This window comes from Rhineura floridana, chromosome 6 (genome assembly GCF_030035675.1).
Source record: "Rhineura floridana isolate rRhiFlo1 chromosome 6, rRhiFlo1.hap2, whole genome shotgun sequence".
Lineage (NCBI taxonomy): Eukaryota > Metazoa > Chordata > Lepidosauria > Squamata > Rhineuridae > Rhineura > Rhineura floridana.
In genome coordinates, this window is record NC_084485.1 from 92,351,851 (window position 1) to 92,378,295 (window position 26,445).

At 42.0% G+C, this 26,445-nt stretch overlaps 1 protein-coding gene across 6 annotated transcripts in view; it reads left to right on the forward strand.

Annotated features, from left to right (window-relative positions):
- Positions 1 to 977: 977 nt before the first annotated feature.
- PODN (podocan) overlaps positions 978 to 26,445 on the forward strand; it is a 31,165-nt gene continuing 5,697 nt past the window's right edge. The window contains exons 1-9 of one of the 6 annotated variants that reach the window (XM_061630473.1): positions 978 to 1,083; positions 4,145 to 4,263; positions 5,293 to 5,558; positions 6,643 to 6,736; positions 12,336 to 12,400; positions 17,044 to 17,153; positions 20,486 to 20,642; positions 21,618 to 21,733; positions 23,060 to 23,717. In XM_061630473.1, coding sequence (XP_061486457.1) covers positions 5,295 to 5,558; positions 6,643 to 6,736; positions 12,336 to 12,400; positions 17,044 to 17,153; positions 20,486 to 20,642; positions 21,618 to 21,733; positions 23,060 to 23,717 — 1,464 coding nt within the window. In that variant the 5' untranslated portion in view covers positions 978 to 1,083; positions 4,145 to 4,263; positions 5,293 to 5,294. Of the gene's footprint in view, positions 1,084 to 2,011; positions 2,130 to 4,144; positions 4,264 to 5,289; positions 5,559 to 6,642; positions 6,737 to 12,335; positions 12,401 to 17,043; positions 17,154 to 20,485; positions 20,643 to 21,617; positions 21,734 to 23,059; positions 23,718 to 26,445 lie in introns of those variants that run through there. The other 5 variants (XM_061630472.1, XM_061630474.1, XM_061630471.1 and 2 more) reach the window with 5 other exon arrangements.

Below are 26,445 nucleotides of genomic sequence, written 5' to 3' on the forward strand. Positions count from 1 at the left end.
GTGTTTAGATTTTGGGTTTTTTTTTTTAAATCCTTTCTGTCTCCTCTCCCCAGGCCTTTACCTTGCTAGGCCTATCCCCTCTGATGTAAAAAGAGATAGTATGTGCTCACTTTTCTTAGATTCCTGATTTCTTCTCTTTCCCATAGTCTGCTTTGGAAAGGAGCATCATGGATACAAAATTAAAAGCCCAATAGCTTCAAAAAGGAAAAAAATGGGGGTGGGGGTGGGGAGAGCACTAGAGATGTAAGCCGTGAGCAACTATGAACAAAGTTACATGCAAAGAAGGTGCCACTTTTGCCTTAAGTACTGAAGGAACTGTGTAAGGTGGAGGTGTAAGGTTGCACCAAATATTCTCCTGTTTTGATTAAGGTCTTCTCACCCTCCAAAGGCACAATACGCTTGAGTGTGTGTGTGTGCACGCGCCTTCAATTCAATTTTGACTTATGGCGACCCTATGAGTCCGTGACCTTCAATAGCATCTGTTATAAACCACCCAGTTCAGATCTTGTAAATCCAGGTCTGTGGCTTCCTTTATGGAATCAATCCATCTCTTGTTTGGTCTTCTTCTTTTTCTACTCCCTTCTGTTTTTCCCAGCATTATCGTCTTTTCTAGTGAATCATGTCTTCTCATTACATATCCAAAGTATGATAATCTCCATTTGCTGGAAAAACCTCAGAAAGGGGCAACCAAATGATAATGGGCCAGGAATTCCCCATGAGGAAAGGACACAACATTCTGCTTTCTGATACTATTGTTGCATGTGTGGTCCAGGGGCCATGGAGTGCGGGAAGTGCAGAATAAATCCTAGATCTGAGTCATTTTGCATCAAACAGCCAATTTGATTTACACAAATATGCACTTTCCTCTCACTGGCTTTTGAGAATAGCTCAATGGTCCAGAGGTGGATCCATTCCAGTTAAAGCAAGCCAAGATTGGGGGGGGGGAGGACAAAGGGAGAGGAAAGAGTAAGACTTTAGACTGAGCAAATGCTCAAGTGGTTTGGGGAAGGAGAACTTAGAGAGTTTTTTATGCTCAGCAAGTACCCCAAGGGAGAGGTTTCCTGCAGATTTCTCACAGGGAAGGTAAGGTCACAACAGGGGCATTCAGCTGTAATGTATGGTTTCTTTTAATGCATGCTGTTGTTATGAAAGGAATTCCTTTCCCAAACAAATTTGCTTGGTCTCTGGAAGTGCTGCTGTGATGGTGGCTGGCTAATTATGTTACATCATGGAGGAAATGTAGCTCTCCTCTGAAAAAGGAGAATGCGGAGTTGGTACATGCTGCTGCTATGGCATCCCAAAGAAAAAGTGGCAGGCACAGGATGGGAGGAAACTCTGCCACTAAGAGGAATCCCAAGTTGCCTGAAATCTCACATACTGTGAATACCTGTTGGTGGACTGAAAATCCCAAGGAAAAGGGGATGGAGAGAGGGGGACAGGGACAGTGAACAGCCGCTCCTTTAAAAAATAATAATCAAAAACAACAAAGAGAATCCTGTGACACCTTAAAGGCTAATAAATACCTTATTTCATTTAGGCAACCCAAAAACGTATTTGGGGTGGCAGCCAAAAGTAGAATCCAGGATTTGTCAGGCAAAATAGTCAAACAGTTCAGGTGGCCAAACTGTCAGGGAAAACCACACTGAAGCATTGCTCTTGTTGCTTTATCAGTCTGCCTAGTCTAGACATTGTCGCTCCCTTTCATTTTCCTTGTGTATCCTACAAGTTGTGCTGATAAAAAATGACTGGACGTTATACATTGTCCAAGCCACTGAATACATACTATAGCTATGAATTTCTACCTTCTCTTCTGCCCCTTCCCCCCTCCCAAAAAAAACCCTTGCACTCTCTTCACTTACATTTTCCCATATGGTGACTTTGGAAAATTCCTCCCTCTGCATAGGGAAGGACAGGAAATTCTCATTGGGAGAGAGGGCTGCCTATTTCTCTTTCTCCCTTTCTAGTTCTTGCTGATCACATCTGGAAAGGATCTGACTTGGGAAAGGGGGGAAAGTGTTGGATGCTTCAAGTGTGTAATTGACATGGCATGAGCAAACAGAGCCTTTGGGGGGGGGGGCGACAACTGAAACACTTTTCTCCAGACACTTATTACTATCAGCTAAGAGGAGGTAAGTTTGTTTCTGCACTTTTTACTCTGTAATAGCATGATAACTTGGAGGACAGTGAATAGCTGCTTTGATTATTTGTTGCAGCTGTTTGAAAACTCAGGATGCATACCCAAACATGCGTAACCTGCTAATCCTGAACAGAAATAATAAGATGTAACAATGCCTCGCATCAGAGAGCCATAGGCATTGGCATAATTGTCTATATCCTGTGCATGTCTAATTGCCTTTTCTGGAGACATGAGCTTTTTACAATTCCTGAATCTTCAAAGTGCTGCTAGGCACATAATTCACCAGCAGCAGCTTGAGAGGCAGAGGTGCTGTTATCGATTCTGAAACAAAACCAAAATGTTCTAGGTTCCTTAGCAGAAGAAACCTTATGCATATGTTCTGCAGCACTTGCTTGAGACAGACACAGGATCTGAGCCAAACTTTGGTAGGGTCTTTGGACAGATGTTGGCCTCGAGGCAACAAGTTTATGTAAGAGCTGAGTTTTTTAAGGGGGAAAAAACACCTTAAGGTCTTCTTTGCACTGTACAAGAAATCAAAATAGCCCGTCTGCTTTTTCAGGATTGCAAGCAGATGTTTCTTTATCCCAAGTGTCTTTCTGTGGTATCAGAGCAGCCATTGCTTCAGAGAGACAGATGTATGTCAGTAGCATGTCAGCCTTCTAGTTTAAAGGGGAGTGGACTAGTCAAAACTCTGGCAAAAAGAAATCCCATCACCCGTTCATCTTTATTTTCCTTGTATGACTTTTTACTCCAACAAAGTGCATCAATGGCCAGAGGGGGTGCTCCTCCTTTGAAGTGAGTGCAATTGCATCAAACATTCATCTGACATGTATACAGCTGTAGCGGGGGTTGTGGACCATCAGTTCTCTGCAAGCTTCATTCAGGTGGTCCTTGGCATGATTGCATTAAATATTCATATTGATTTTTAATTGTAATTCATTGTATGTTTCATTTCTTGGAATGCACATTATAATACAATAAAATACAATGTAAGAAATAATAATAACAATAATAACAATAATAACAATAATAGTAATAACAATAATAACAATAATAATAATGCAGTTAAAAATCACATCGTATCTAGTACAGTGGGTTACAATTGCTACAACAGGAAGAAAAATGATTAAGTGGCCTGGCAAGACCATTCAGGGTTTTCAAGTGGTCTGTGGGGGGAAAAGTTTGGGAACGACTGAGCTATAGCATATATAGCACGTCAAAAAGATATTCAGTGGTGGATGTTGCAGTCACTCCCAGCAAAGGAAGTCATTTAAGGTTTGATGATAGTTACTGGATTGTGGACAACAAACAGCTTGGATCTGGTTTCTGAGGATGAAGCCAGAACAAATTCCTGCTCTTGAGGGAAATTTTGTTATGTAGAGCATAAGTATCAAGAGGATGGTTTAACTACTTGCTCTGCCACAGGCTTACAAACTTGTTCAAAAGGGGGGAAATGCACTTTAGTTTATGGGTTGTATCCAACTAAGTTCTAATCAGAGTAGATCTATTTAAATTAATCAATCTAAGTTAATCATGTTCATTAATTTCAATGGATCTACTCTGAGTAGGACTGACATTGGCTACAACCCCATATGCATGTACTCTTTTGCATGAGACTCACTTTGAAGGCTGAAATCTTGGCCATAATTACTAATACACCCTAATTAGCATTGGCTTTCAATATTCCCTATGTACAACATTTTGCCTTTGAAAATATGTTTGTCACACAGTACCACACCTGGACAATGGCTCTTATCTACGTCACACCATCACTTTGTTAGCATACAGAAATTTTAAAATGTAGAAAAATACCAAAATAGGGTGGATGGTAACACTGCCAATGGATAAGCAAAGTATACAAGGAGAAGAGGACTTGGGAGAAAAGATGGGAAATTTGGTCTTGGACATGAGCTTGAGATGAGGAGGGTGCCGCTTGCTGTATCCTAATGCTGCAGCATTGGGAAAAGCTGCACCTGTCAAAATGTCTTCTTTTGTTCAATTACTAAGGTAAAGAAGCTCTTCTCTGATGTGTCTGGTTACACTACTTGGAAAAGGAAGCTGCTGAGCTGCTTCTTGGATTTGCAAATCCAAGGCATTCAAGAGGCAGCTGGACAGTCACCTGTTTGGTATGCTTTAATTTGGATTCCTGCATTGAGTGGGGGGTTGGACTCGATGGCCTTATAGGCCCCTTCCAAATCTATGATTCTATGAAGACTTAGTGCTGGGGTGGGAAATCTTTTCAGCCCAGCAGGCCAAATCCTGAAGTCCCCTACTGCTGACCATGTTACAAAGCCACACTGCAAGGGAAGATCCCAAATGATCCAAGTGGGCCTTGAAGACCCACTTGGATCAGCTACACCAATTGGAAACTCCGGAGTGCAGCTAATTGCAGCAGAGCTTGAAGCAAATCACCAGTTTCAGCAGGGATCAGTTCCAAGTGGGACCACCAACTGGGAACTCCTGAGGAGGAATACCCCCAGTGGGGCTTGCATTTGGTGTCACATTTCCAAGGCACTGAACAGAAGCCCCACATTTGCACAACTATTGAAAAACAATCAGGAACATATTTTAGGATTTCCCATTGTTCCTTTGCAGCAGCAATTTTATCTGCCTCACACCTGTCATCATATATAAGATGGATGGGCATGGATTGGGAAAAATGGTCTCATGGGCCACATTGGGACCCCACCAGCTCTAATTAGGCCAGAGTTCCCCATCCCCACTGACTTTGCAGTTAATCCACACTACCTAGCACTTGGGATTTTACTCAGCGTAGTGCTAAGGCAAACATTCCATCACTCAGTGCAAGGATTTCTCCTTGCGCAATGGAACGTTCTCCCCCTGCACACCCCCTAAATCTGTTTGGTGGGTTCTCCCAGGCCTCCAGAGCAGATTTGGGGACTGCACAGGGTGCACACAGAAGGTGGAGAGGAGGAAAGTCCCATGGCACAAGCACTAATCCTTGCACTAGTTGAATTATTTAGTTGGCTATCACCCTGGGTCTTTAATACTAATAGTAAATTAACAATAAATTAGGCTAACCCACTTGATTTTCAAATTTCCATATTACTTTGTGCCATTGTAGAGGTTCAAGTCAACCTTTAGAACTCTATTAAATTATCCCCAACTCATTAATGTTTCCTTGGTTTCAGTAGAAATGAACCTAAAGTTCAGATCCCTGTTTCCTGTGCTATGGCTCTTGGTACTTAGCTCCAGCAGGATTCAAGCTCGGAAGAATGAAGACAGCAATGAGTTCCCAGAAGATTCCTCAGAACTACTTGATCCAGAACGTAATTCTTTGGCTCCAGATTGTCCTAAAAAGTGCAGTTGCAACCCAGAAGGGATTGTGGATTGTGGAGGATTTTCGCTGAAAGAATTCCCCATAGATGTACCAGAGACGACAAGCCACCTTTCCTTACAGGTAGAGAAAAACTAAACAAAGTCTGCAAACTATTTGTGGGATAGGTCAAGCCCATTGTTCCTTTGTAGCTGCCTGTAATGAAGTTTGTACAATGCAGGGCCTAGAGTAGAGTTAGCAGGACTCTTATTTATTTGTGTCTTATTTGAGGTAGAGTGCAGTGGGAGCTAAGACATTCTTAGCCGATTGTATTAGCCACACAGGATGCTTCCAGATGACTTGTTTATTGAGTGTTCATTCTGGTTTGTTTGCAGGGAGATTTGATGACATTGACTATTTAATGAGCTTCATTCTCATTTTTTTGTGAGGAGGTTAGGTTATGTTGCATCAAAGCAAGTGTTATCCTACACTTTCCAGTGCATTTTCCCATCATGCTCCTTATTGCACAAAGTTTCATATTTTGGGAAAGGAGGTTTGTTGTGCAAGACGTCCCAGCTATAACTGCACAACCTGAATTTACCAGTGTGTGCTTGCAGCCCACCCAAAATATCAACAGTCTGGAAGAGCCCACAGAAAGTGAGCTATTATCAGGCAAGATGCAAACATCTGCACACACATGCACAAGATCTAAAATTTTATAACCTTCCAACCAAAGAAGCGCACATCTTGCCTGCATGCTTAAAGAATGTTTGGGTTTACATAATGGCCACTCAAGCCCATCTTTGCTTTTAAGCTGAAAGGGGTTTCCAAAGCTGTTTCAGATAGGACATGAGCATCTGCACTTCAAAAGGAAAATACTAATTTAAAAAAATCAAGTGGACATGCCCAAACTCTTGGGCACCTAAAGTAGCTTTTTTGATTCTGGCCCATGTGATTTGCCTCATCCTATCTTGACTTCTCTGTTTGTTGCAGCACAAGCAAAGGTTTGTGCTCCAAAGCAGCTGCACCCATTGACACAGCATCCTGTACACATGACAAGCAGTGTCAGAAGGCTGAATAGCTCTAACCCACAAACCCATTTGAGAGAGAAGCATTGTTGTCATTCAGATGATCTGAGTGAAGATTCTTGGAAGTGTTCTTTGGTTTCAATAGGAAACTTTCCCTAGTGCCTTGAGGTTCTCCTGATCCATCTTTTCTCTTCTTCCAGAACAACCAGATAGAAGAAATCTTTCCGGAAGAGCTGGCCCGTCTTTATAGGCTAGAAACACTCAACTTGCAAAACAACAGACTCACTTCCAAAGGTAAGCTGAAAAAATCCAGGTTAGCTTTAGAGTGCACATAACAGCCAACTAGAAAGAGTTGACAGTGAGGGCTTATCCACACTGGAGCATACCTTCATACTAAAGATGCTGCTTTTACTGCCGTGATAGATTTGCAAGGTCCACACTTGGTCGCTTCAATTTCGCTGTTTTCCATTCACACTATTTATTTATTTATTTATTTATTTATTTTATTTATATACCGCCCTAAGCCCGAAGGCTCTCTGGGCGGTGTACATAAAAGGTAAAAGCAGGCACAATATATAAATACAATAAATATAATAACTCAAAAAAACAAAAACACACAAACAATACGAGAACCAAACAACATCCAGAATACAACATAGTAATAAAATACTGTAAAAACTAGTAGGAGTTCCTCTGGGAAGGATTAGTGTCACTGTTTCCTTGTGGCCCCACTCTCTAATTTTACATGTTTACTCCCTCCCGTTCAAGGCTGAAATCAGGAGAGCACCGGTGTGAAACTGAGAAGAAAAACTGAAACTGACTAGACCCCCCCCCACTCTTCTCCATTGTCCAAGCCTGAGTGAAAGGCAGACCAGAGGGAGGAGTGAAAACCCAAAGTAGGCTGCGGCCTCGACAGCTTTTGCGGGAGGCAGACAGAGGGGGAGCGGGCGATGGGGCATTAAAAGAGAGCCCGCTCACTAAAAAACATGGAAGCAAAGCACCTACAATGATGAGCACAGCACAGCTGAGACATTTTTTCCATTCCTTTTTGCATTATAATTGGATTGGGTTAATACAGATTTAAAGGGGGAAACTGCGTGATAGCTTCTGCTTGCCTGCAATGTCATGTGAATCATGCGAATTACAAGGAGATGCAAGTAGCACCAGACACACATTAAATCACTGTGTGGATGAGCCCTGAGAGAGACAGAGATGGTCATGTGTTTTATTCCTCTGAATTAATTATGCACTAGCCCCTTACAAACAGCCCAGCCTCCAGACTCCCCCTTCTCTATCTTCCCTTGGAGCAGGAGGAATTTTCCTGCCTGCTAATGAGCTGTATGTAACCCAGTTACATTATCAGCACTTGCTTGTTTGTTTTTTTTTACAATAATTTTTATTCAAATTTTCATAAAACATACAAAACAAAATCATAAAACATTCAAAGACAAAAAACAAAACAAAACAAAAATGATTAAACAAAAAAATAAAATGTTGACTTCCCATTTGTCGCAGATCAAATCAGTTATAGGTCTACAATATATAACAATCCTGTCTCTTAAATTATATTATAAAATCACTTTCCTCCAGTAGTTATCTTAATTAATCATCAAATCTCATAAACATTACTTTATTCTTTCCACAAAAAGTCAAAGAGAGGTTTCAATTCTTTAAGAAATATATCTATCAATTTTTCTCCAAATAAACATGTCGATTAATCCATCTCGTTAATAATAATAATAATCTTATTGTCATAACCATAGTCCAAATAAACATATCGATTAATCCACCTCATCAAAATCTGTTAGGTCCAATAATTTCAATAGCCATTATTCCATTATCCATATTAATTCCATCTTCCATCTTCAATAGTCCTGTTAAGTCCAGTAATTTCAGTGTCCAATCTTCCATTATCAGTATTCCATAATAATCTTGCTGTCATAGCCATAGTCATATAATAAGAGTCTGATGGGAATTTCCTCTATCCCAAATATTTTCTTGCCATCAATTCTGAATAAGTTGCTGAAATATTGTTGTAAAGTCATATCTCTGTTCTTCTTTTTTACAAAATGCACTGGCTCATCTCTTGAGAGTTTTTCCATTGTCACATGGCTGCAGTTAATTCCATAGATTTTCTCTATATCAAGCTGCATCACGTCATTCCAGTCCAGAAGATTATCCAAGCCATTGATAACTTTATCTCTAATATCTTCATTAATTTCTTCAGAGATAACGTTAAATTCCAAACAGTAGATTTTATTTCTAATATCCATAAACTCCAGATCTTTTTCCAATTCCACATTTGTTCCAATCTCCAGGGCTTGTATCTTCCCTTTATTTTTTCTTTTCTCATCTCTGATCTCATTCTCCTCTCTCACAGGATCCCCTATTTCTTTAAGCTCCTGCGTCATTTTGCTCAGTTCAATTTTCAGCTCCTTACTGCCCTGTCGCAGGGTTTGTTTCGTTATCTCAATCTCATCCATTATTTTCTGAAACATAATTACTTCCAGATTCTCAGCCACTTTCTTGATTGCCATTTTTAAAACCACGAAAACAAAACAAAACAAAAATAAAGAAGAACCACTTCTTATTTCAGCAACAATTGGGTTAATATTCCAGGCTTGATGACATCACAGTATAAACAGAGCAGCCTGCCTTATCTCTCTATGTTCAAGAATACAAAACAAATTTAGTTCCCAGCATCAAAACAGTTAGTGGCGTCGTGAAGAAGCAGATTCGTCAAAATAAAATAGACCAAAAAGAGAATAGTCCCAGACAATATAATGTTCCTCGGAACAGAAATCCCTCTTCTGTTTATATCTTTAGAATGCACTTCCAGGACAGCTTTTTGCAATAGAAACAGAGATAAGCTGTTAATTTCGTGAATAACAGAGAAGAGTTATAGCTCACCCAGAAGTTCTTTAAAGCTGATTCATTTGACAAATCTCTTTTTGCTGCAACAATTTAAACCAAGTAAAAAAAATAATAGAAAGAAGGGTGCTTGCCTGTTAGTCCGTTTTCTCTTTGAAGAAAAGATAAACGTATCGCATTAATCAGATAGAGCTTGTTCGGAAGTCCGTCCGGCATTGCTGGCTGGACCTTTTCTCATAAATTAATGAAATCCAGTCCTCCCAACAAAAACAGGCTTTTGAGGTTGATCTCTACGTTTCTCCCTGCCCGGGAGAAATTTCATCAGTCAAAAAAAAAATGTTCTGACTGATTTATATCTGGATAAGCTTCTTCTGAGGCGGGAGCCCGTCTCAAAAGCAGGCACAAGCGAAGTCACCCTTCCCGGAAGTCATCAGCACTTGCTTGTATGACTAACATAGGATATTACCCAATATGAGGAGTAAAATATAATTTGATCTCCCTCTTTGGTTTGCCAAAAGTAACTCAGTTATTTTTTAAAGTCCTAATTCCCTGAACTTTATAGATAAATACATGAATACAAACAAACGGTGCCATCTACGTGCATAATATGTTAAAGAGCTACATAGGCAAAGATACCTAGATAGGTCCCTGCCCTCAAGTTACAGTCTGAGGGCTCATCCACACAGTGATTTAGTGTGCCACTTACATCCCCTTGTAATTTGCATGTTTCATATGACATTGCAGGTAAGCAGAAGCAATCACACAGTTTCCCCCTTTAAATCCGCATTAACCCAATCCAATTATAATGCAAAAAGGAAAGGAAAAACCATCTCAGCTGTGCTGCTGTCCTCGTTGTAGGCACTTTGCTTCCATTTGTTTTAGTGGGCGGACTCTCTTTTAATGCCATATCGCCCACTCTCTCTATATATACCGCCCGCAAAAACTGCCACAGCCACTACCTATTTCGTTTTTTCACTCACTCTCCGCCTCCCCGGTCCACCTTTCACTCAGGCTGGGACAATGGAGAAGGGGGGGTGTCTAATCAGTTTCATTGTTTCTTCTCAATTTCACACAAGGCGCTCTCCCAGCTTCAGCCTTGAACCGGAGGGAGTAAACATGTAAAATTAAAGAGTGGGGCCACAAGGAACAGTGACTCTAATGCTTCCCAGAGGAACTCCTACTAGTGTGAATGGAAAACAGTGGATTTGAAGCGACCAAGTGTGAACCTTGCAAATCTATCACAATAGTAAAAGCAGCTTCTTTAGTGGCTTCTGAGGAAGGATTTGAAGAGGAGAGAGAGAGGTAGAGAGTGTAGGGGCAGCAAGGGATAATGAGTGGAGTTGTTCAAGGCAGGCACAGGTGAGAGGTAGTTTGGGAACTACTGGTGGATCCATGGGTAGAGCAGGCTCTATTATGAAGCAATTGGCTCAGGCAGTGGATGGAGGGTGTGTGGAATTTGCACTCTCAGGCTCCCACATACTTGCCTCACTGGCCCGCACAGTCGTCCAGCTGCTGCCTGCCCACCCAATCAGTCACTCATATTGTATATGGTTCTCCAGAGCCTCCCCTCCCCTAATGCAGCATTGGCCACACCTCACTCTCTGCTTCCCCTCGCTCTGAGGAAGAACTGAGGATCCTTCAGGGCAAAGCATTCTGGGCAAGATGGGCAAGAAATGTCTAGCCATTGTGGCAATGTTCTGATGGTACAGGAAATCTCCTGAACCACCTTGCCCAGAATGCCTTGCTCTGAAGGACCCTCAGCTCTTCCTCAAAGTGACACAGGGGGGGAGGAGCCAGACTCCAAAGCATGGCTAGTGTAGCTACTGCACTAGTGGTGGCCAAGCAACAAGTACGCCAGGTGGGGTGATTTGTGGGTGATTTGCAGTAGACTTGCATGGTTTTCTGACTGTCAGCTGTTTAGTAACAGCAATTGTTTAGCAATAGCAACAAGAAAAGACCCACCCACCCCTGTTATGTGCTGCAACAAAGAAAGCTTGGGTTCAGTTCTGGGACTGAAAACTAATTCATGGGCTGAGCATATATTTAGAAGTACCCTGTTCCTTCCTTCTATGTGTATTCTCTCTCTTCCCCCCGTCCCACCCACCACCCCTAACCCTTTGGCTGGATAAACTTCAAGTCACAGTTAAAAGAAGGCCTGGAGACTAAGGCCTGTAGCCAACATTCTCTGTCCACTAGCACAAGGGTCTTGTGCTAGCAGGCAGTGAATTGTAATGTTGCACAACGAAGGAATCCAATGGAGCAGTTGAGCGAGTGGAAACTCAATGTGCAGCAGACTGTGCAATCTGTTGTGTAACAAAGTTACCAGCAAACTGCTTATGCATTCTCTTGCGCAACAACATTCAGCTGGGGCAAAACATTTTACCAGCTAAGTGACTCTAATTTAGTGATACAACCCTAAGTCTGCCTACCCCCTGTGTAAGGGAGTAGGAGACCTTTGGTTGACTGAGGGTAGTTTTTAAGAAGGTTTGGCTAGATAGTGTCAACTTTGTGCACAGTATCTTCCTTTATGTTGCATCGAAAGAGAAAACTATTGTAGCCTTATCAAAAACACTAACACAAAAGTTAACCTGCCCAATCCTACTCTGCAGACCCATTACTAAAGGCACCTGATAACCCACAGTTCATGTACCAACTCTAATAATGTTTGGGAACCAAAAATGCTCACAGCTAGTTTCCATGTGCCAAAACTGGTGTGGGCTTGTGCTCTCAAAAAAAGCCACATGGGAAAATGCTTTTGACACGAGGGGACCTTCAAAAGCAGTTTGTAGTCTGGAATAACCAACTATTTAAAGCAAAAAAAAAAATCTCACTGGACAAGACCACGCCCTTGGGTATGCCTAAAGTAGCTGCTTGGATTCCAACTTAACACAATAAAAAATAAAATACAAATATGATACTTCTAGTCATTTTTAAAAGGGAAAATGATTGACATCCTTTAATTGCTCATAGTGAACTATTTCCTGTGGGTGACTGATTGTCAAAATATTCTTATTATTTGAAGGACTTCCAGAGGAAGTTTTTGATCAGCTTGAGAACTTGAATTATCTGTATCTTGCCAATAATCAGGTAAGCAAATGTGGCCATTGTAAGAGCTGTTGTTTGAGTAGATTTATACAGTAGGCTGCATTCAAGCCATACGTAATTCACAGGTTTCTACACACACATCTCTCCATCCAGGCAAGTAAGAAGCATTATCACATTTCAATCCAGTATACAATCTAGGCTGGCAAGAGAACTCAAGGAGGAGATGGAGCAGGACAGAGAGGCCTGGAGTGCCGCATTTGGCCCCCAAGATGAAGGTGTACAAGTATCTCATATAGAGTTGCTTGAGGAATTTGTTAATTGCAAATTCCAATATGGACTGACTGATCCCAGAGAGACTAATGTGGGGATGAGAACACATTTATCCTTTGGATTTTACACTTCTCCAAAGTTTGCAACACAATTCTTGACGCGCACATGCACACACACACACACTGTATAAAATGCCTAAGGATAGCGCAGGGAGACTGAAGGGGCAGGCAGAGAAGAGAAACTGGAAGTCCCGTTTTGCAAGAGGTTGTGTGCTGTGCAAATGGGCAAACATCATTGGATGTTGCCCTTAGTCTTTAATCATGGACTCAACCACGAATCAAACAACCACTACAGTTTAGGGGGAGTCCAAAAGGACATGAAAATTCCTAGCCACAAAGTTTTCTCCTTTCTTCATTTCATTTCAGCAGAGACAGCTAAGCACTGACTTCACTGAAATGAGTGGGAAACCTTTTTATGTAGTAGATCCCTGTATGTATAGCACAGGTGAGAACAGTAGGAAGTTGGATCATGTGGTATATTGTATTAGAAAAGGGGTACCTGCAGGAACGCCTCTCCCGTTATGAACCGGCTCGTACACTACGGTCTACTACGAAGGCCCTCCTCCGGGTCCCGACCCATAGGGAGGCCCGGAGGGTAGTAACAAGATCTAGGGCCTTCTCAGTGGTGGCTCCCGAATTGTGGAATAGTCTCCTCGAGGAGGTATGCCTGGCGGCCACACTATTATCTTTTCGGCGCCAGGTTAAAACCTTTCTCTTCTCTGAGGCATTTTAATCTAAGTTATTTATGTAAATGTTGTAATTTTTATTTTAGATGGTGTACTTTTATATTTGTTATATTGATCTTGTAATTTTATTATTGTATATGTTTCTATGTTTGCCGCCCAGAGAGCTGTTTGCTAGTCGGGCGGGATATAAGCTGAATAAAATAAAATAAATAAATAAATAATGTCCTCCAGATGATCTTGGACTACACCGTCCATCAGCCCCAGCCAGCATTGAAAACTGTTGGGAATAATGGGAGTTGTAGTCCAAAACATCTGCAGGGCACCATATTGGCTATCCCTGTACTAGAACCTGGCTGGGCAGCACTTTTTAGCAAACTGAATGTACTACTTGTTCCTATTGAACTATTGCCCGGATCATATGACTATTACACTTCAGCATGTAATACATAACTAGTCTGCTCCATTGTGCAGATGTGGAGCCGTGTGTGTTCTAGTTGCAGTGCTGTTGAAAAGGCAATTGCCAGCCCAACAACAAGCTGTATCTTGGGAGGAATCCTGAAATGATTTTTGGTCTATTCAGCTGGTTCTATAATCCACCCTGAGAATTGTTTTTTTGTTTTAGGGTGGCCTATAAATATTGAAAATTAAATTAATTAAATGCATCTATCTTTCCTGACCAGTCTCCCACCCTTCCTCATTTATTCTCATCACATTTCCTGAAGGCTTAGCACCTATACTAACATCTCCATACTGTTGCATGAACCCCAATTTCTGAGCAGTGTGAGACTTCCCAGAATTTAGTTTCCTTGGAATGAAGGTCAGCTGAGACTGTGGTGTATTTAGGATATATGGTTTTATTTACACATATATAGAACCTGAGAATAAAGTGGGGTTCCCAGCATTAACACCCCAACAAATCTTGCTTCACATTAGGCTTCTAGGCAAAGCCATAGCTTTGGATTCAGCACAGAGAGCAAGGCAATCCTCTATGTGTCTTTCCAGCTCTCCAGCTTCTCACTAATGCACAAAAAACTACCTGTTTGCTCCACGATGGGAGGTGGGTAGGCCTACCCCACTTGTTCCTATGGCAACGCATCTTTGCTTGACAAAGACTTTAAACATGTCGATCGGGTACTTGACAGACCTATTAGCTTAACAAAGAAACTGGCTTAACCATCACAGCAGGTTTCTCTGCTACAACTCCATTTCTGTAGATTCAAAATCAGAGGCTGGAAAGGGACCCAAATACATAATCCGTACCAACCCCCCCAATCCTATAACATTACCTATGCAGCAGAGCTTGGAAATGTTACTTTTTTTGAACTACAACTCCCATCAACCCAATCCAGTGGCCATGCTGGCTGGGGCTGATGGGAGTTGTAGTTCAAAAAAGTAACTTTTCCAAGCTCTGCTATGCAGGGACCAGGATTTACAGATGTGAAGAAGGGCCTTGTTTGTTTTTGGAGGTGAGCTGTGCAACTCTAGGAATAGGAAACCTCCCTTTCCCACAGGCCCTGTTGTATCAGCGTAACTGAAAATTGAGGATCTGAGTGGTAGTCACTTCAAGGGAAACTGCAGTTAACTGCAATGGCTTTTTCAAATGAATTTATCCTATTGTGGCTTAGGTGCAGTATCAGACTGCTTCTCCAGTAACAGCATGTCCTTTCCTCCCATTTACAGCAATTTTCCATGTTACAGTTTTGGCAGTGAGCAGCTCCATAAAAGAAGAACACGAGCCAGGCTGTGACTAATATTCCAGACCTTTTCTGTCCAATTCCTGCCTCCCCGCAACTATGTGATAAAATAGCCGTTGAAAATAGCCGCAGAAGAAAATGAAATCTGAATAATAAAAGCAAACCTTAAAAGTTGTTATACTGAAACACATGCAAAAAAAATAGCTTGATGGCTTTGCATATTTAGAACCTGGGGAAACATACTGAGAACTAGGATGCTGAAGTAAACGTTGCAGTGGGAGATGTTGTAGCCAAATAGGAGGGCAGGGATAGGCTGGAGATGGTGTACTCTCAGGTGAGTCATTACGTGCCTGGCAGCTCTGACTATAAGACCACAGATAAAGCCTGGCAACCATCTGTAGCTTTTAAAAACAAAAATAAAATCTCCATACCTGGAATATGAAGTTCACCAAAGAAAATGTAACTTCTGGAATAAGAATATTACAAAATGTTGCAGTGTAGGGTGCTCCAAGTCAGTATTCCAGCCAGCCATGTCCTTCTCCTGGATTCTCCATTCCATTCCCCCTCCCACCTGATGCTCCATTTCCTCCCCAAATGTCAATCACCTCAACCTTAGGGAGTTGCCCCTGCCCTCCCCCGACAATTTTTTTGCACTCCTGGAAACCTTGGGGCTTCAGTGAGCTTGTTGATAATTCTCTCTTGTGTGTTAGTAGTGCCATTTTGGCTACATAAGCATCAGCACTCACATCTGAACATAAAAAAATAGAGGGAATTATATATAAATTTGCATTTTGAATCTTCCAATGTCAATTTTGCAATTTGTTTTTGATTTGTTTAAAAAGACAAATTCTTGGGTCTTTGCTGTTGATAACATATTTTAAGCCTTAAAGCTGTCTGGATCCAGTTCCCCAACCCTGTTTTAAGGCAATGCTATTGTCAATTTGTCAAATGCAATACAATACAGCTGCTTTTACTAAAAGCCTGAAACCAACAGGGTTCATAATTAGGAATTTTGTAAAAGAAACTACATTAGGAGACCACACATTCCAATTTTTTACAAGCAAATTCATATTAGAAGCATTTTCCCTATGGGTAATTTCATTTCTTTCACAATGTTATTCCTCCGTACTGTACAATGCTTAGCTTCCAACTGGCACTAAGCCACCTCAGTGGCAGAGATGGTGAAAGACCATCTCCATCAGGCACCTCCTACCCCTGAAATGTTTTTATGACAGCTGGTCATTATAAGAACTACTGCTCAAGAATTGGTGCCTGAGTTTGCTTTTTCCCCTCTTCCCTCTCTGTCCCTTGCCTTGTGTGTTGTGTTTTTTTTAGATTGAAACTCTATGGGGAGGGGTTATTTTGTTTTCATTGATTGTATATAAGCCACACTGGGAGCCTTTTTGGCTGAAGAGCAGTGGACAAATGCAACAAATGAATAACACTTCTCCAATTAGAATCCCACATGCCTGCAGATGAGGTTACAGCTCATAAAGCGAACCCTTGGCTTTAAAAGCATGAGAAGTAGCCTTCAGAAACTCAATGGTCTATTTATTTTGCATTGTGCCTGAGGTGTTTTGGAATAAAAGCTCAAGAGAGTCCTGTCATGTGCTCTTTTCTCATAAGAATTCACCAGAAAAGGGCACTGAACCATTTCTGAAAGAGATTATAAACATAGCATATCATGTATTTGCTCTCTCAATCCACTCTTTTTCATTATTAACAAAACAAAATATCTCTCAGTATAAACAAAACGCTTTCCAGGGATATTGAAGCAAAGGTTTAACTGTTCTTTACAGTATTTACTTATGTTCCTGAGGAAGACAGAAATCTTCACTGCTGTGAGGGAGCTCCACCATGAGGAAACTCCATGGAGCTAATAGCCTGAAAATATTTTGTTGCGGACAGTGTGGTGGTTTGAAGCGTTGTGTCTCAGACAATAATATTCTCCTCTGGCACCATATTTTGTTTTCCAGCTCATGGTGGCTCCAAAATTCCTCCCAAGGACCTTGATCAGCGCAGATTTTGCAGCCAATAATCTCACTAAGATTTATGAGCTCACGTTTGGACAGAAGCCAAACCTGAGGTAAACAAAGGGGTTAAGAGTCAACTGGGAGAGGAAGAATATATCACTATTTCTGTGGCAGATGGGGAAACATGATTGTTTAGTAAAACCACTTGTGGCCTACAAATAATAGCTGGCAGAAGGGAACTGTTTAACTTAGAAGGGATACAGACAAATTAATTCTGGTGGCTTTTGCTTGCATGCAAATAGCAATTGTGCTGAAAAGTTTCTTCGTATATGAGCCTGTTTATTGCATTAATTAGAAATTCAGCTCATCAGTTCTGTGGTCTATTTTTCAGGGAAAGGGTTCCCAACCTTTATCTTAACATCACCCAAAGGTTTGCTAGAGAATACTTCATTAGCAAGAATGAGGAAGACTACGTAGATCAGGGGTGGAAAACCTGATGCCCGTTGGTCTATAACATCCATCATCTCTGATCACTGGCTATGCTGGCTGGGGCTGATGGGAGTTGGAGTCCAACATCATCTGGAGGTCCACAGAGTCTATCTGACAATAGCTTCTAACTCTGATGAAGATTTTCTTCTCATTAACATGTGAGGAACTTAATTCCATGATATATACTTGTGGTTATCTTTAGTTTGGGGGATTTGTTTTTTACTGTAAATCTTTCTGTTGGGGCAGCAGCAGGTGTAAGAAGCTAGGCTGGGATCACAATCTCAGTCTCATGTGATCTTCAAGGTGCAGGATTTGAAGGAGTAAAATTTAGTGAGTCACAATGAACAGCAATCAGTGGCTCTTTAGGAGACCTCGGGGGCTTTGGGGGCTCCAACAATCCAGTGATCAGATTAGGTTTGCAGCTCCTTTTCCAGAAGAACAGCAAAAAGCGGCAGTCATCGGCTTGTATGTAAACTAAGGGTGGTCAAGATGACCTCGGAGCTCAATCCAGCTCCCTCCTGAGGTTTCCTATCTCATCAGCACCCAGCACAAATTGATCCCAAATCTCCCATAATTTATGTATCTTCTACAACAGGAAAGGGCCATAGCTCAGTGGTAGAACACCAGAAGGTTCCAAATTCAATCTCAGGCATGTTCAGGCAGAGCTGGGAGACAGCCCTGTCTGAAACCCTAGAGCGCCACTGCCAGTCAGTGTAGATAATACTGAACTAGATGGACCAATGGTTTGACTCATATGAGGCAGTTCCCTATGTTCCTATATCTTCCTAGTGATGAAAAGCAAACTAGGCCCTCCCATGCATGAGCCAAAAGGCAGCCAAATAAGAGTGTGTGGCTGCAGAACATAATAAAGCTGGCGTGGATCATCTTTTTTGGTCCAATCCTCTAGGGACTGCGTGCCAGTAGTAGGTGTGGCCTCCCAGCATTCTTCCATGCACAGACACACAGAATGGACGTCTGCAGGAATGTTCCTGGTGGGAGAGAGGCAAAAACAGTGAAAGCAGATAGTTAAAGAACCCTGTGCTGGTGTTTTGGCTCTTGCAGGAATGATCTAGTAGGATGCACCAATGCTGCTGGCCCTTCTAACACTTACATTAGTTGCTGCCCAGGGCTCTAAGACCTCTCTTGGGCTGCATACACACCATAAGCACATTTAAAACACATCCCTATTCCCAAGAATCCTGGAAATTGTAGCTTACCCCTCACAGAGCTACAATTCCCAGCGCCCTTAACAAACTGCTTTCAATGTATGGTGTGCATGAAGCCCTAGTCTCTACTTAGCAGAAGGCTGTACAGTAACATATCCAAAAACAGCCAGTGTGGTGTAGTGGTTAGAGTGTTGGACTATGACCTGGGAGACCAGGGTTCGAGTCCCCACACAGCCATGAAGCTCACTGGGTGACCTTGGGCCAGTCACTGCCTCTCAGCCTCAGAGGAAGGCAATGGCAAACCCCCTCTGAATACCGCTTACCATGAAAACCCTATTTGTAGGGTTGCCATAAGTCAGGATCGACTTGAAGACAGGCCAACAACAACAACAACATACCCACGACTCTGTCTGCCTAAGGTCAAACTCTTGGGATGCTTCTTTGAGACACTGCTAATAAATGTTCCAGCAGTGAATGTGGCTTCATTTTGCCCTTCTGCCCTTTCTTGCAGAAGATAAAATGGACAAGCAGGGGACACATTAACTGGGCAAATAGTTCTTCTCCAGGTAGCATTTGTGGACGCTTCAGTATTTCACTCATTTATTTGTTACATTTATGTTCTACCTTTCCCCAGATGAGCTCAAGAAATATTTTAGCCACACCACAACTCTGGAGGGTCAGTCAGGCTGAGAGAGAGATAGTGTCTTACTGCCCAGTGAATATCATGCCTGAACCCCAGATCCAACTCCATTATAGTTCTAGCCACTTTCCCACATTCACTGTCCATATAAGGAGCAGTATGCATTTCAAAGTTTCTGCTCAAATATTAAACAACAGTCTGTTGTTTCCCAAAACATAAGCACCAAACAGAAGGCTCCAGTGACTGCATTCTTCAGAAAGTGCACATACACAACACACACATTATTTGCTTTTTCATAGCAGCTGAATAAAAGACAGATCCAGCCAAATTAAAATGGATCCCCTTCAATTTGCATGATTTTACATGGTGTCCCCAAAAACCAACATAAAATTAAGGCTACATTGGTAGACTGCACAGTATTTTTTTAAAAAAAAAACATATCTGTTGTTTGCAAGTACCACAAAAATATTAATCTAAGACATAGATTCTCATGGATCTTCATGACTTTTACATAGGATGATGATGAAACTTCCAAGAAATCAAGGAAAACATCTGTAGACACAGAGAGGTAACCTATGATTTGATTATGGCTTTCAGGGGATCTCTTGTAAAACATTACAAGGATCCCTAAGAATCCAAGCCTCAAATCCATGTTTTTGCCCCTTGACAGCGCAGGAAAGCACCAAATCCATGAATTTTACAGTTCAGGCAGTGGAGATGGATGTGATTTGATATTAGCTGAGACGGGAGGAATCTACTTAGCTGTCCCTCATTAGCGCTAAGAGCTTTTTTGCATGACTCAGTATGAGGGGAGGTGTTGTGAATGACCAAGGCTTTCTTGTTTCCTGCCTTTTTTTCTTTGGAACTGTGTGCACAATGGGAATTGTCATTATATTACCCAGAAGGAATTACTTGTTATGGACTTTTCTATGCATTTGTTGCTTTCACTTCTCATAAAGCATCCATGCTCTGGCCCCTGCCTTGAGAGATGGCACAGACCTAGCCGCTAACATAACCAAATATGGTAACTTATATGTTCCTGACCAACTGAAAACTTTTTAGACATCATTTTTGAGAAAGATTTATGAAAGAAAACAAAGTAGTGAAATCTACTTTCATGCCCAACCTTGTCTATTTTTCTTTCCTATAGGTCGGTGTATCTTCACAACAATAAACTTGAAGATGCTGGGTTACCAGAGAGCATGTTCAATGGTTCTGACAACGTGGAGGTCTTGATCATGTCCAGCAATTTCTTAAAATATGTTCCAAGGAATCTACCACCAGCACTTTATAAGCTGCACTTAAAGGTATAATGTCTGTTCCATGAGTTCTTCCTCTTGGTGATGTGATTGTGTTTCTCTAAATGACAGAAACTCAAGCTTTGGAAAGTGGATTCCTTTTGACGTATCTATCTAACAAAGCTTGGAAAAGTTACTTTTTTGAACTACAACTCCCATCAGCCCAATCCAGTGGCCATGCTGGCTGGGGCTGATGGGAGTTGTAGTTCAAAAAAGTAACTTTTCCAAGCTCTGCTATCTAATCTAATCTCTCATGTTTTTAGGTCATGCTGTCTGCCCCAAGGTATCTGAGGTGACAAATACAATTCAAAAACATTTAATTCAAAGTCAAATACAATTCATAAGCATTTAATTCAAAATCAAATCCAACAGAGTTCAACAAAAGCAGCAGCAGTCAGAACATCAGGCAGCAGAAAGGATATAACATACCCAAACAGAACCGTCCACTCAGCTGTCAAACAAATGTTTTTACTTGCTAGCAGGGCACAGTTACAGAGGTGGCCAGGCAGATCTCCTGTGGACTTGCATTCCATTTCCACAGTCTGAGCACCACAGCAGTAAAAGCCCTGTTCCTGGCTAAATTTACTATCAACCAGAGGGAATAAAGAGCCCAGGTTGTTCACTGTTTTGCTTTTAGACCAGTTGTCAGAAAAGGTCAAGGCCATTTTCCATCCACAACCACTTTTAAAAATATGTACACCTTCCTTCCAGAGTTAGCCAATGTGGGGTCCTCCAGGTGTTGCTGGACTACAACTTCCAACATCCGTGACCACTGTCCATGCAGGGTGGGGCTGATGGAAGTTGGAATCCAACAATGTCGGGAGGACACCAAGTTGGCTTTTGCTGCCTTCCCACAAACTGCTTACAACTTTTGCTCTGGCCTTTCTTATAAACTGCTTGTACCACCTTAGAGAGGTCCACCTTGCACTTTGAGAAGCAAGAATGACAAAGCTCATACTATGCTTCCTGTATTTTTTATGGCAGAATAACAAATTGGAGAAGATTCCCAAAGGAGCTTTCAGTGAGCTCTCAGGGCTCCGAGAGCTGTATTTGCAGAACAACAAACTGACAAATGAGGGCATGGACAATGAAACCTTCTGGTGAGCATGTTGATTTTCTTTAGTGGATGTCAGCCATGTGTATTAGCTTTGTTGTCTTACAGTTGTACTTTTTCTTGGTCCTCCTGCAATAAATAACAGCTGACATCTGGTGGGTCTGTATGGCAAATATTTCAGTTCAGTTTGAGTAGACATGTCAACAATTGTTCTCTTCGCACTTACTTGAGAGTAAGCCCCATTTAAGACAGTGGAATTTATTTCAGCATAAACATATATAGAATTAGGGCCCCATGCACAGATACATGTCTTATAATGCCTGCTGCTTTATTAAGAATTTGTCAATGCATTAAGAATAATAGCAACAACACATCAAATCGTTTTTAATTAGTAGAGACATGCAAGCTTGCTCCCCCCTTCTCTTGAACTGACTAAGTCAGAAATCAATGAAGTTCATTTTTTGAGCCAATGTGAGGCTTGGAAAATACACAGAAAATACCCATCCCCAGAATCAGATTCTGATTTTGTATCCTAGTTTATAGTCAAAGATTAAATCATCCCCTGCCTCAGATATAAAGGGAAACTATGGTTTAATGACCATTAAAGTCTTTCATTACAAGACATGAGGAAAAAGAGGAGTGGAAGAGAGGTGGGAGCATGCAGGCAGAACCCTCCTTCCCTGTCAATTAAACCACACACACACACACACACACTCTTTGTGAAACTCTAAGCTCAAATCAAAACCTACAAAGGTGTTTGTTAGGCTGTAATGCAGTGGTGGGGTGTAGTTTTATCACTAAATGGAGCATGCGGGGGGACAGGTGCAAACCCTACCTCCTGCCCCGATTTACTTTTCCATGCTTTGCTGCTTGAAGACTTTTTTCACACCTGTCTCACTTCCAGGACTGGAATCTGGGGGGCAGTGACTTAAATCAAGGAGGCAATGTGGGAACATTGATGTGACATTGATTTCTCAGCTCAGTGGGGTAGGAAACATAAAGTGAAAAGCTAAACAGCTTTATACAAAGGGTGGGGAACCTGTGGCTCTCCAGATCGGGGGAGCCAATGTAGTATCCTCCTGAAATTGTTGGACTACCACTCCCAGCATTCTTGACCATCGGCTATGCTGGTTGAGGCTGATGGAGTCCAGTGATGTTTGGAGGTCACTAAAGTGGCTACTTCTGATCCGGTTATTGCTGGACTATAATCTCCCATCAGCCCCAGTCACCATGACAAATGATCAGGTGTGATGGGACATTTAGTTGAGCAACATCTGGAGGCCTCAGGTTTCCCATCCCTGCTTCGTACATTTTCATTCGTTTTTTCTAAAACTGTTGAACTGGAAGCATTCCTTTTTTTTCTTCTTTCAAGGAAACTCTCGAGCCTTGAGTACCTGGATTTGTCCAGCAATAATCTTTCTCAAATCCCAAGTGGCTTACCTCGAAACATCGTCCTACTTCATCTAGAGAAGAATGCAATTAAATCCATTGGCAGGGATGTCTTGACTCAGATCAGGAACCTGGAATACCTTCTGCTTCATAATAACAAACTAAAGGCACGTGGGATCCATCCTCTGGCTTTCCAGGGCCTGAAGAAGTTGCACACAGTCCATTTGTACAACAACCAGCTGGAAAAGATCCCCAATGGGCTACCCAGACGGGTGAAAACTCTTATGATTCTTCACAACCAGATCTCAGAAATTAGCAGGAACGATTTTGCTACTACTTATTTTATGGAGGAACTAAACCTGAGTTACAATAAGATCACCAGCTCACAGATTCATCGGGAGGCTTTCCGAAAGCTGAGGCTACTGAAGTCGTTGGATGTTTCAGGCAATAATCTCCACACCATGCCTTATGGCTTCCCAAAGAACCTGCAAAGCCTGAAGCTGAAAGTGAATGATATCAGCTCCATTCCCAGGGGCACATTATCTGGGATGTCAAAGCTCCAAGAGCTTTATCTGAGCAACAACAAACTGAAAGTCAGTTCTATTTTCAGTGGATCATGGAGGGATCTCACCAGTCTCAAGGTACAAGTACCTAAGTATCTAAACCACATTGGTGATGTTGTGTAGCGCTTGTGGCTCCATGTCAGTGGGTCAGTAGAATTCACTCTGGGTTTTAATCCAAACTTTCAAGGAGCTGTCCAAAACCTCAACAAGGAAATCCAGGTTCCACAACGAAGATAGATTTTTCAAGGAAAAGGAATTATGCAACTATGTTTATTATGAAAATAACTGGTTGTAGAATGTTACTTCACCACATAATCTGGAGGCATGGGGCAAGATTTAAGGGCAGCACTTACAGGCAAAGAGAGGGGTGTGACGTCCTTCCCCTCTTGTGACCACTCGTGATGTCTTACCACTGTCAGACCCATCTTATGATGTGCAGCCCACCTCTGGTCACCCCCAGTCAGGAACATCAGGTTTATTTTTACCTTTCACTGCACTAGCACAGATCTCAAAAGATCCCCCTGCTAGGCCACACTACCCAACACTCTGTATCCCTTATAGCCTATAGACTGTGCCTTAGTCTCTGCCTGGCTATCTCGATACCTTGTGTCTATGGGTATAGGTAATTCCCAACCCCCCCTGCAGCCTCTTGCACTGAAGCTTACAGCCCTGGGTTTCTCTGTGGTACTGGATACAATATCTTTTCCTCCGCCGCTGCCACCATTTGTTACAATTACTGTTCAGCCTTGGTTACTCTGCCATCCCCCCTGGATTGTGTATCCCAGCTGAAGAATCAGGCTTTTAGTAAACCAAGAAATATTTATTAAGCATTAGAAATAACAAGATTACTTAAGACTTTGTTGACAAGTGTATGGTTTCATATATGTTCTCTTATGTACTTTACTTCTTAATAATTGCCTCAGAACTCCTATTTCACTCTCTCAACAGCCACCTTATACTCTCCATACCAACCTCTCCAACACACCAACAACACACCACCACAAAACACCACCACCACACCACCACCCCGATTCAACTGTCATCCTCTCATTTATACTTCCAGCCATTCAAACACTCAGCCAATCATCCAGCATTCTACAGCCCATGCACTCCCCCTCCTCACTCACTCCACTTACCATATGTCTTATATTAAACCAGCACTTACCATATTTACATTACAAATGAGGAACATCACAAGGGGCATAATGATGCATAGGTGTCTTGAGGTGCAACAACTGAATGAATAGAACTGCAAAGAGGCACATAGGTTTGTCTGATAGCATTTTGAAATAGATTTTCAGGGACTCGCATTTGCTTTATGTGAGAGGTAATGATGTTCTTAAATTTGAAGTTGGTTTGAGGTAATGGACTTTGGTTGCAGAATTTGATACATCAGGATGAACATTGTGTGTACAACTCAAGGAAATGGATGCAGGGAATTGGGACATATTCGTCTCCTATTGCTGCACCTCCAGTCTGAAGATGGGTCCCAATGGCCTAGTTGCTTTAGGCAAGCCTTAAGAAATTCTACTTCCACTGAAATGCATGAAAATTAATTATGCAAGTTTGGGCCATAGCAGATTGCAGGACAAATAACACAGGTTTTAGTGCAAGCTGAACTGTAGTGCAATGGAAAAAGCACAGACTGCAAAGAACCCAGGACAAGGCGGAACTCACTACCTCCTTCCATCCCTACTTTTCACACAGATGAAGTTCATGAATGAACAAGTAGAGCCATTTCCAGATATTATCCCCTCCTATGTTCGTAGTCATGTCAGGGGGGAAGTAGAACTGTGCTCGTTGGCCCTGCCCCTTCAGTCCTTGTTGGCCTTGCCCCCTTGCAATCCACACATTGTGGGGAAGCTCTGAACCATGGACCTTGCTGTGACCAGGGTTCTCAATCATGTGGGGAGCCTATGCACATACAACAGTCTCCCCACCCCCACCCAAATGTGTTGGTGGTGCAGGGTAGAGCCAGCACATGTAGCCACCTTCTCCCCCTCAGAATCGTGAGAGGAGATAATGCCTAAAAAGGGCTCAGTTATTCATTGAAAGCACATAAAGGTGGAAAGGCATTCAGAACAACTTTGTGGTTTTTGATCTGAACTGAGATTTCCATAAAACTTTTGCAACGTTTAAAAAATGTTAATTGATGCTATTGCCCCACACAATACTACATTTTAACATCAAGCCCATTTTAACATCAAGACAGGAACCAAAATATGATAACCTTTCAACAAATTTAAAGATTCCTTTAGAGCAGGGGCAACTAACCTGTGGCTCTCCAGATGCTGTTAGACTCCAACTCCCATCAGCTCCAGCCACCATAAGAAGAACCTGCCAGATGAGACCAATGGCCCATCTAGTCCAGCGTCCTGTTCTGACAGTGGCCAACCAGATGCCCATAGGAAGACCACAGTCAGGACCTGAGTGCAACAGCACTCTCCCTTCCTGAGGTTTCCAGCAACTGGCATTCAACAGCATACTGCTACCATGCCTATGGTCAGGAGCAGAGCTTGGAAAAGTTACTTTTTTGAACTACAACTCCCATCACCCCAATGCAGTGGCCATGCTGGCTGGGGCTGATGGGAGTTGTAGTTCAAAAAAAGTAACTTTTCCAAGCTCTGGTCAGGAGGAATGATGGGAGATGAAGTCCAGCAATATGTGGAGGACCACAGGGTTATGGCTCTAAAGAATCTTTAACTTTGTTGAAATTATATTTTGATTCCTGTCTTATTTTAAGATGGACTTCGTTAAGTGAGTATTTTACATGAACAAAAATATGCACAAAACAGTACAATTTCCA